Source organism: Diabrotica undecimpunctata, chromosome 11 (genome assembly GCF_040954645.1).
Source record: "Diabrotica undecimpunctata isolate CICGRU chromosome 11, icDiaUnde3, whole genome shotgun sequence".
Lineage (NCBI taxonomy): Eukaryota > Metazoa > Arthropoda > Insecta > Coleoptera > Chrysomelidae > Diabrotica > Diabrotica undecimpunctata.
Genome location: NC_092813.1, coordinates 19,919,966 through 19,932,166, shown reverse-complemented (window position 1 = coordinate 19,932,166; position 12,201 = coordinate 19,919,966). Strand labels below are relative to the sequence as shown.

General features: G+C 37.8%; 1 protein-coding gene across 1 annotated transcript in view; it reads right to left on the bottom strand.

Moving 5' to 3' along the window:
• The window catches only part of LOC140452742 (uncharacterized), a 128,393-nt gene extending 116,887 nt beyond the window's left edge, over nucleotides 1-11,506 (bottom strand). Inside the window, exon 1 of the mRNA XM_072547068.1 lies at nucleotides 11,472-11,506. Coding sequence (XP_072403169.1) covers nucleotides 11,472-11,506 — 35 coding nt within the window. The remainder of the gene's footprint in view (nucleotides 1-11,471) is intronic.
• Between the last annotated feature and the right edge of the window lie 695 nt (nucleotides 11,507-12,201).

Genomic DNA, 12,201 nt, shown 5'->3' with positions numbered 1-12,201 from the left:
TAAGAAACCACCCCAGCAGAATGTTAAGAGAGCTGACTAACTACAATGAAAACACAAGGACGGTACACAGAAGACCAAAACAACAGATAGCTCGATATAGGGAGAACCCGAACGAATAAATAAAGAATGAGATGGTTGCAAGAAGAACGAACAAAGAAATGCAGTCAATCAGAAAACACACCAAAAAAAAAACTCTGGCGAGAGGGTACGCTTTTCTTTTTTAGGTTTTTAGGTTTTTAGGTAATTATAAGTCCAATATACACCGGGGTGTGTGAGAGCATTATACACTTGGGAATGCACACCCCAATACACGCACACAAATAGGATTAAGGAAAAAAGGAAAGAATTGTTGCCCAGGCATTTTATAGTCCCGACGCCACAAGGAAGTCCACAAAAAAAACAAAAAAAAAAAAAATGTGTTTTCTGATTAAATAACGTAAATTCATATTGATACATTCATACTTTTCATTAAACCGTTTAACGTAAATTTACCTTATATAGCAAATATAGAATTCTATATACCGCTCCGCGGACTAGGCCCTTAAGGCAAATCGAAATGAAAGATCTACTCGCGAAATCCGAGCACTGAGGTCATGTGCGGCATGCATGGGCTTGGTGGCCGGACCCCTCTCGGGTGCTCAGCCGGCGAGGAGAACAAAATTTATTTTGCCAAATCGGCGGCTGAGTGACCGAGCACACACCCTTTTCCGGACATAGAGTCATCAGCTCAGGCTGATGGCTCTATGGTCGGAACACACGCTCTTTTTTCTTTTTTAGGGACGCAAGTCCCGACGTAAAGCTAGAGTAAAATCAATTGAGTCAGTAAAGTAAATAGGGAGAAAAGCCTAGATGTGGCTACCCCTACAGTTAGGTGGCATAACCACATTCACTAAAAACCGAGGATGTCCTATTACCCAGGGCATCTTAAGTAAATTTCAGATCATGAGCCTCCTCACGTAAGTCACACGATGAGGAGGGGTGGTGGAAAAGCCTGGGGGTCAGATAGGTACCACTTCGTCTAGCGAGGTGTGACCGGTTTGATCTTCGGACATGTGGATCCCATTCTTACATTGGTATACACATGTTCCTAGGGGCAGGGTTGATCACTGCGTGTGTGTGTGTGTGTGTGTGTACAATTCATGCGGAGGAACGTTGTGTCATTGAGCGCTGTTTTGCTCAGTTAAAAAGGCGTTTTCCAATGTTACAGTATACTTTTCGCCTAAAAACTGAAAACATTCCAAAACATATTGTAAGTGCATTTGTACTTCACAACATATCTAAATATCTGCAAGATTCGTACCATGATTTTGATCCAGTTCAATTTGTAGTGCAAGATGCAAATGAAGTGATACCTGAAGGAAATCAAGCACAAATTCGAAATCGAGGCACACAACGTAGAAATGAGGTTGCGAAGGCTCTATTTCATAATGTCAACTAACACCTATATTATTATCATATGTACAGGGTCCAATAAAAATTCGTAACGAATATTTTGATTTCTACTATATTAATATTAAACTAAATACAACATAATCACATATTTATTTAATATTTAGTTTATAACTTTGTTTTTATAAAAATTCATATTTACATACAACTTTTGTCACTGTACCATATCACGTTGAACTTTATGGTTGACTAATTGCTCACCAGCTTCAGCAAACTTTATCAATACATTCGCTGCTCGCTCCTGAGCTTTTGCCGAAGGCTGTTGAGCACGAGCACAAAAAATTTGAGCTTCAGCTGCTTGAATTTGTTTTCGTAAGCAGGTCTTCTGTAGTTCAATTAGCGATTCCTCCTTCGCACTAGGATATTATTATTTGGGAGCTCTGCCTGTTAGTTTTTAGCAACCAGAATTGGAGCTAAAATAAAAAGAACGTTTTCATCATTATTCTTTTGTGATTAAACCCCAATCTCCTCTGTTACACCGACCTGACAAGCACCTTGTACCCTGTGCAAGACTGGATTTTCTCCAATGTTTCATAACTTATAGAATTTTCTTAGCCAGTCAGTTAGTACCATTTTTTTTACCAGTTTTTTTTACGTCGACAATTTTTTTAACCTTTGTTTTCATGTTGTTGAATTTCTTCATAATTTATTTTGAATTCGGTTTTTTTTGATAATTTCATTAAAGGCAGCAGTTAATTTATTCAACGAAGCTTTCATTTTATGTTTAATTTTTGGGATCATTCTTTTATCTAATAAAATTGGATAATTTTCAAGAAGATTAACAAACAATACTTGTTCATTTTTGTTCTCGCCTAACTCTTTTGTCGCTTCGGAAACTGAACCACTTATACGAATACAGAATAATAAGCTATGATACTTCTGTATTGAGAAGGGTGCGTGCGACGTCTTAAATCATAGTTTATTATTGATCAGTACTTTAATTTTGGATAAAAAAATACTCCTACTTAAACTGTTTTTACTTACATGACGTGATACGTATTACTATGACTGAAGTCAACCAGCTCATAAGCTAACGTCTAAAGGTGGGAAGTTTTCGATAAATCTAATGTAATGTAAAGTAAATTATAGGTTAATATCGATAATTTCTCACCTCTACTACTTCATGTCTTTTTATTTCACAACGTATTATGTTTTCTATCTTTTGCGTTATTTTGCCGGTTCTTAAGGTACTCATCTATGTATATAAAGTACTAAGGTATTATTGACTGACACATTATGTAAACTAAAGTTTTATTTTGAGGTTGCAGTCAGTATTAGGGTAAGATAAGTAAAACTCTTTGCTCTTTAATCAAGCTTTCGCAAAATTTATTTAGGATATGCTAATATATGGTTATAGTTATTTTATCAGTATATACAATGAAATTGGATTTAAATACATTGTATAAAACTAGCACAAAAACTTACAACATGAGGTTAATCCATTAAATTTTGAAATTCACAAAACATTAAACTTAACTTATTTAAAGTATATATAAATATATATATATATATATATATATATATATATATATATATATATATATATATATATATATATATATATATAAATATATTGTTACGATAAATATCCTGGCCTAAATATTATGACTAATTCTGTTTTGTTGTAGAAAACTCGGAGGAGGTCTAGAACCAAATTATGGTGAATGAGCCGGTCTGAGCTTCTGGATTTTTCGATGCGAGACGACGCTGTTCTCGAATATCAGGATTTCATATAAAATAACCGAACTTTAATTGAAGAGGACAGTTAATTCTGAAGACTCGCGCCCGCGAATTTAATTGTACCGTTCGGATACATAAATTATGTAATTAGTAATCAAATAAATTGTTGATATAAATTATCGTGCTTTTCAATAAATTAAAATAAGGACCTTTTGATAAAGACATTATAAATTAAAAAGACATAAATAAATTTCACAACAAATGGTGTCAGAAGTGGGATACTTAAGATAAATTGCGAAAATAAATTACAAGTAAATATAAAATAAATTGTGAAAATGGCTACGATTTATGAGCTGACAGTGACTAATTTAAGAAGACATCTTGAAGACAGAGAATTAGCTTCTACCGGAAAAAAGGCTGAGTTAGTCCAACGACTAAAGAACGCTTTGCTAGAAGAAGGACTAGATCCAGAGACTTATATATTTGAAGATGCTGTCCTCTCGTCGATTTCGAAAGTTTCTGGTGATGTAGCCAAAGTTTCCGGTGATGTAGCCAAAATTTCGGTTGACATCGCATCATTAGAGAACAAAGTTTCTGACGATATTTCGAAAGTTTCTTTTGATGTAGCCAAAGTTTCCGGCGACATCGCTTCGTTGGAAGACAAAGTTTCTAACGAGATTTCTTCGCTGGAAAGCAAAGTCTCTGCTAACATCTCTTCGGAAATCTCTAAAGTCACTTCTGAGATGTCTGCCCTGGACGATAGAATATCTTCGTTAAAAAACCAAGTTGCTGCCGATATGTTGGCCTTCAAAGAAAAGATATGGAAAGAGATGGAAAAGAAGATGGAGGAAACAGGGACAGCAGAGAGAGGTAACAATCCGATTACAGTGGAGATAAAAGAAGACGAGACAAAATGTAAGTTGGAGACACGGCCGAAATTTGAAGGAAGTGGAGGTTCTATTCATGTTAAAGTCCCAACTTTCGACGGAAAATCATCATGGAACAACTACATGAAACAGTTCGAATCAGCCGCAAGAGCGAATGGATGGTCTGAAAAAGAAAAGGCTGTAAACCTGACTATCGCTCTTCGAGGAGATGCCTTAGATGTGCTGCAGACCATAGCCGTAGAGGAGACCGATGATTTCGAACAACTCAAGAAGAGGCTAAATATGCGATATGGCCACGAACATTTGGAGCATGTATATCAGTCACAGCTTAAAAATCGTAGACAGAAGAAAGAGGAGGCTCTTCAAGAATATGAGGTAGATATTGCCAGATTAGTACGATATGCTTATCCAACAGCTCCCGAAGACATGATGGAAAAGTTGGTTGTTCAAACGTTTATTGATGGTCTTCGTGATCATGAAATGCAGAGAACACTACGATTAGCTCGTCACAAGACGCTGGTTGATGTCCTATCCGCCGCCCTCGAATACGAGTCAGCTACGCAGGCCTCTGGCGGGTACAGTAAAGTTAGGACTGTAAAAGAGGAAGGAGATGAAGATAAACTTGACCAGCTCGTTAATATGATAAAAAGCATGACATACAAGAAAACGAAGACCATCAGATGCTGGAATTGTGGCGAAATAGGACACGTACGAAGCTCCTGTAAGCACTCTAGGTACGACGCAAATCAAGAAACTCACCATCAGGAAAACTAAAACGGGTCAGCCTTAGGGGGGCAGCTTCGACCCAGAACTTTTCCAAAGACGCTCTCATACTAATAGCTTCTTTGAAATGTCGTGAAGATAGTGTATATGTAGATGGAGACATAAATGGTAAAAAGCATACGTTGTTGGTGGATACCGGAGCGACCAGAACCATTATACGCCCGACAGTTATAAACAGCCGAAAGCAACTGTTACCAACGAGGTTGCGACTTCGGACCGCTACAGGTGAAAATGCCAACATTCATGGAGAAATCCAGGTACAATTGGGAATTGGAGCAGAAAAGTTCGTCCATACTGTTATAGTTGCTGACATCGAAGAGGTTGCTGAATTCCTTATATTAGGAATGGACGTAATGAATATGCATGGATTCTAATTGGATTTTAAGAATAAGGTAATCAAAGTTGGCAACGAGGAGGTATTTCTTCATCCACATAATGACAACACTGTGCAAGCAGCCATTACAGAAGATACAGTCGTACCTGCGAGAAGCGAAACGATCATAGTAGCGCGACTACAGGGAATTGTAGACGAAGGGACACCTGTTATGATGGAGCCTTGGAACCACGACGATGAGGTTGGCCGTGGAATCATAATTGGAAAGGAATTGGTGACTTCGGCTAAAGAAATTCCTGTGAGACTTATCAATGTCAACGACTACCCAGTGACTATCAAGAAAGAGACAAAAGTAGGAACTTGTGTACCTGTGACATCCATAATCCGTCAGGCGACAACATCTGATAATTCCAACGACAAATTTGACCAAATGGTTGCAGTTGCAGGACAGTCTCTAAGTCAGATGGAGAAAAGGAAATTAAGGGAATTTCTTCGGCAGTACCGTGATATTTTCGTACCGAAAGGAGGAAAGACGGGAAGAACTACCGTTGTTAGGCATAAAATTGATACTGGTTATGCTAAGCCAATTCGTCAAACAGCTCTAAGATTACCACAGGCGAAAAGAGAGGAAGCTAAAACGATTGTTCAGGAAATGAAGAAAGACTATAAGAAAGATAGAACCTTCTACGAGCCCATGGGTTTCTCCGGTGGTCCTTGTTAAGAAGAAAGACGGAACGACGAGGTTCTGTGTGGATTACCGTTTGCTAAACAACGTTACCAAGAAAGATAGTTATCCTCTGCCTTGGATCGATGACACATTGGACACATTGGCTGGAAGTAAATTGTTTTCTACTTTGGATTTGAAGTCTGGATACTGGCAGGTAGAAATGGACCCAGTAGATAAAGAAAAGACAGCCTTCACCACAGGATCTGGATTGTGGCAATTCAACGTTATGCCATTTGGACTCTGTAATGCTCCTGCGACATTTGAGAGGCTTATGGAAAATGTGTTGAGAGGGTTATCTTGGAAAACATGCCTGGTTTATTTAGATGACATAATCGTCTTGGGGGAGACATTCGAAGATCATTTGAGGAATTTAGAAAACGTTTTTAATCGACTTAAAGCTGCCCAATTGATGCTAAACCCCAAGAAGTGCCAGCTATTTCAAGGTAGAGTCAATTATCTGGGTCATATAGTCAGTAAAGAAGGAGTGGCCGTGGATAAAGGAAAAATCGATTCCATTAAGGAATGGCCAAAACCAACTGACAAACATCAAGTGAGAAGTTTTCTTGGACTATGTACTTACTACCGGAGTTTTATTAAGAAGTTTGCAGATATCGCTAAGCCATTAACGCGACTTACGGAGGAAGCAAGAGATTACCGCTGGGATACAGACTGCCAAAATTCCTTTGAGACCTTGAAAAAGCATTTAATAACAGCACCAATTTTAGGGTATCCACTGCCAGAAGGAGAGTTCATCTTAGATACGGATGCAAGTAATGTGGGAATTGGAGGAGTGCTGTCTCAGATTCTAGGAGGACAGGAACGAGTCCTCGGATATTTTAGTAAAGTTCTTTCAAAACCTGAGCGGAATTATTGCGTCACGAGAAGAGAACTTCTAGCAGTAGTTAAATCAGTAGAGCACTTCTATCAATACCTATATGGCAGAAAGTTTCTAATCCGAACCGACCATGCCGCCCTTAAGTGGTTGATGCAGTTTAAGAATCCAGAGGGTCAGATAGCCAGGTGGATCGAACGACTCCAAGAATACGATTTTAAGATTGAGCACCGGGCCGGAGTTAGCTACAGAAACGCTGATTCTCTTTCCAGAAGGCCATGCCCAGCAGAGTGTTCCCACTGCAACAAAACGGAATCCAAGGAAGCAGCAGTTCTAAGAACGACGATTGTCAATGACGACTGGACGCCTACTAAGATAAGGGAAGAACAGGAGAGAGATCCAGTTATACAGAAAATCCGAAAATGGAAAGAGGAAAACCGTCGACCACCTTGGCAGGAAATATCAAACCTATGCTCAGTAGTTAAGACGTATTGGGCCCAGTGGGACTCATTTATCATCGAAGATGGCTTGCTCAAACGAGTCCTGGAAAATGATGACGGTTCAGAGAAGAGAAGACAGTTGGTGATCCCAAAGAGCAGAATAGCCGAAGTACTTCGTCAGTTACACGACAGTCCATCGGGAGGGCATTTTGGTGTAAAGAAAACCCTTCAGCGAATTCGGGAACGGTTTTATTGGATGAACAGTTCCGACGATGTAAAAGACTGGTGTAAGAAATGTACTATTTGTGCCACGAGTAACGGGCCTTACCGAAAAAGGAGAGCTCCTATGAGACAATACAATGTTGGAAGTCCGTTTGAAAGAATAGCTTTGGACATCGCTGGGCCATTTCCAGAAAGTGAAAATGGAGGCAAGTACATGTTGGTAGTAATGGATTACTTTACTAAGTGGGTCGAGATTTACGCACTTCCCGACCAGAAGGCCGCCACCGTTGCAGATAAGTTGATCCAAGAATATATCAGCCGATTTGGAGTGCCTTTGGAGATACATAGTGACCAAGGCAGGAACTTCGAAAGCGATCTATTCCAAGGAATATGTGACAGACTAGGCATGAAGAAAACAAGAACTACCGCGTATCATCCGCAATCGGATGGTGTGGTAGAACGAATGAATAGGACAGTTGGCAAGTATTTGACAAAGATGGTATCCGATCATCAGCGAGACTGGGACCAATACCTTCCGTTCTTCACAATGGCCTACAGATCTGCTGTTAACGAATCAACAGGCCAGACACCAGCCAAAGTCCTATTCGGACGCGAAATGCGACTACCTTGTGATCTCGAGTTTGGATGTCGACCTGGAGAAGATGTAGCAGGTGAAGATTATGTGATCGAATTACGAAGAAGAATGGACGATGTACATGAGTTGGTCCGTTCCCACCTTCAGATCGCTAGCGACAGAATGAAGAAACGGTACGATACACAAGCCGAAAAGGGTTGCTTTAAGAAGAACGACAAAGTATGGCTGTATAATCCCAAGATGCGAAAATGTTGTTCTCCCAAATTGCAGCAGTTTTGAGAAGGCCTATACCTAATTATGGAGAAGATCAACGATGTCATCTACCGAATAAGCAAGATTCCGAGGGGAAAGCCGATGATAGTACACCATAACCGGCTGGCGTCTTTCGAAGGTGACCACGACGTAGATGAAGAAGTGGAAGTAAACCAAGTCCAAGATGTGTCTGACCTCACGTTTGAGGAATTCATGGGTGCCTATGGAGGTACCGGTAAAGCGAGACATGGTGTTACCACTGAAGAAAAGCAAGATCTACTCGCGCTCCCCGATGACTACTCGCTGGCCCTTACCATCCCGGCCAGTATCAAAGACGCACCAGGGTTGGCATCCGTCTTTCGAAGGAAGTTTGGTCGAGTTGCAGAACTTCAATGCCAGGTGCCAGCTCCCGGTAAAACCTTGAAATTCCAAGATGCATTAACGTGATGCATTTTCTACCTAGTAACAAAAGACACTGCCCATGACCAACCTACCTACCGAGATGTATGGGAAGCCTTACTTCAATTGAGAGAGCACGTACTAGAGTCCGACGTGCAAAAGTTAGCCATGCCAAAGTTGGAGTGCCGCCAATTAGATTGGAGGGTTATCCGAAATATGGTGGAGGAGATCTTCAAAGACACCGAAGTCCAGGTGTTAGTCTGTTGCAATCCGCATAGTTACTGGTGCGGAGAGAAAACCGTCCCTTGTCATTTTTATACACCTGGAAGTTGTAAAAGAGGGTCCAGTTGCCGATACCAGCATACAGTTCCGGTTCCAGTCCAGACAAGGTTCCAGGAGGAACCATCTTTTAAGAGGGGGGCAATGTTACGATAAATATCCTGGCCTAAATATTATGACTAATTCTGTTTTGTTGTAGAAAATTCGGCGGAGGTCTAGAACCAAATTATGGTGAATGAGCCGGTCTGAGCTTCTGGATTTTTCGATGCGAGACGACGCTGTTCTCGAATATCAGGATTTCATATAAAAAAACCGAACTTTGATTGAAGAGGACAGTTAATTCTGAAGACTCGCGCTTGCGAATTTAATTGTACCGTTCGGACACATAAATTATGTAATTAGTAATCAAATAAATTGTTGATATAAATTATCGTGCTTTTCAATAAATTAAAATAAGGACCTTTTGATAAAGACATTATAAATTAAAAAGACATAAATAAATTTCACAACAATATATATATATATATATATATATATATATATATATATATATATATATATATATATATATATATATATATATATGTTCGGAAAGATTTCCGCGGTTAGTACAATTAAACTTAGAGCTAAGATTAATATTATTACAAAAATTAATATTAAACTCACCAGTCTTCCGGGTTGAACCGCGTCGATATTGATGCTTTATTTTATTTTTGATGTTTTGTCAGTAAGTAACAATAAATGTTGCTCAATTATCTATGTTTGACTTTTTATTTAAACAAGACGTATTAGATTTTATGAAACACATTTCCAAGAAAACACGTTTTGAATGGTTTTTTTTCCTTTGCCAAAATACAGGAATCTTTGAAATTAAATTCATGTTTTAAAGTTAATGCATCTTCTGTGAGCGCATATGCGTTTATCTTTTTGGTTTTTATGTCGCTGCGATGTGATATTACTCTATTGTGAAAATTACGAGATGATTCTCCGATATACACGTTTTTACAATTGGCACACGGTATAGAATAAACAACATTCGATGACTCCTGTATTGTGAAAGGATCCTTTGTCTTTGTGTACAACTTCGATACCATTTTCACATTCTTAGTTGCAATTTTTAAGCCACTTACATTTTTGAAAATGTTTAATAGCTTAGGTGTGAGAACTGGAATATAGGGTAGGCAACCATACGTTATTTTAGATTGTGGTAGCTCTGATGTGTTGTGTGTCAATGTCTGTGTCAGTTGTCGGACCTCATTCACCTCATTATTATGAAAATTTTGGTTGTCAGAAAATTGCAAAGGAAAAGGAGAACCAAAAATGAGTTTATTCAAAAGCCCTGTAGGATAGGAGTTCTCTTGTAGTATAGATCTCAACTTTTTTAGTCCCTTGTCCCTGAACTCGATGTGCGATAAGTTGATAACCCTAGTTTTAAGGGCCAAAACCAAATTTGTTTTCATCTTAGATGGATGTTGAGAATAAAAGTTTATGAAACGGTTACTAAAACAAGGTTTACGATACCACTCCGTCCTTAGCATGCCATCACTGCTACGATGTATAAGAATGTCTAAAAATGGAATCATATTATCAGCTTCTCTCTCAACCGTAAACTTTAAGTGTTCACACTGGGCTTTAAAAGTGTTTAGAACATCAGTTACTTTGTTTTCAGGGACCGATAAGATCAAATCATCTACATATCGTTTGATAAAAGGTATGTGAAAAGGTATCTTTTCCTTACATGTTCTTATAAGTTCATTCAATACAAAGTTACATAGTATGGGGGATATTTTGCTGCCCATTGGAGTGCCAAAAATTTGTTTAAAAAAATTACCATTAAACAAAAAGATGTTAGAGTCAAAAATAAATGTTAAAATTCTTATGAAATCATCTAAACTGATCTTGGTATGCAGAGAGATGCTGTTCCAGTTATTTTTGATGCTGTTGAGAATAGCATCTAGTGGTAGGTTTGTAAATAGTGACACAACATCTAAACTAATTAGTATATAATTATTCGGAACTTTAACATTATTAATGAAGTTACTAAATGTGAAAGAATCTCTAATATAGAATTCATTGGATTCGTTGTCGGAAATTGTGAGGATATCTGTAAGGTGTTTAGTAAGTTTACTATTAGGAGCGTCAATGGCAGATCCAGTATTTCTTATATATATATATATATATATATATATATATATATATATATATATATATATATATATATATATATATATATATATATATATATATATACGTATATATAATACATATAATATATATAATATATATGTAGAAAGTTTCGGCATAGCTCGCAACAATAAAAACAAAATAATAAAAAATATGTATCTAAGATGGAAGGCATCTATAAGTACGTATTTTTGACTGTTTGGTCGTCATCAATACGGTGCAGTCAAGTTAGGATAGGTAAATATTAACTTGGAAAATAATCAGTACAGGAGCAATATAAATATTTTATTATTCCATCTTCTATGCATATTTTATTTTTTTTATTTTTGCGAGCTATGCGGACACTTACATATGTATTGAACTATTTAGAAAGAAAAACTTACAAACGATAAATATAAGTTCACTTACCTCTCTGAAGAACTAATGTCAGCTGAGTACGTCATCTTTTTGAAGATTGTTTTTTCTGTGAAAAATGAACCAATTTAATTATATTGTGTTAAACCAGGAAAGGGCAGAATAAACAAATGCTCTATGAACATAGTAGTAATAGGACTGAAAAGCGGCTTTTTAACTATTATTGAAATATATATCGTGTTTTTTGTTTTCAATATAAAGAGAAAACAAAAAAGCTAGTGAAATATTATGGTATTAATTGTCCCTCAGAATACATGGTCAAATTTTGGTTCCATGAATTTCTTAGTATATCTAAATTGGAGGAACCAAGTACTGGACGGCCTTCCGATGCAGTTACACAGAAAAATATGAATAATATCGACGAAACGGTTTTACCTGATCGTAACGAAAAGTTGTGTCAATTGGTAGAGGCTACAATAATGACTTGTCATATCTTGAATGAACAAAGTTTTGAATATGCAAAAATGATCCTGCCGATGGATGCCTCGTTTACTGACCATTGACCAAAAACATGATCATGTGATTACTTCTCAGCAGCGTTTTGACCTTATGATGGACAATACCTCGGACATTTGGCGTCGATTAATAAAACTTTTAACAAAACTTGGATCCACAACTATAAACCAGAGAACATAATGAACGCACGGTAGTGGACTGATGCTGACAAAAGTACTCCGAAGCGGCCAAAACTTGCTTAATATGTCAGAAGGTTTGTATTGCAAAG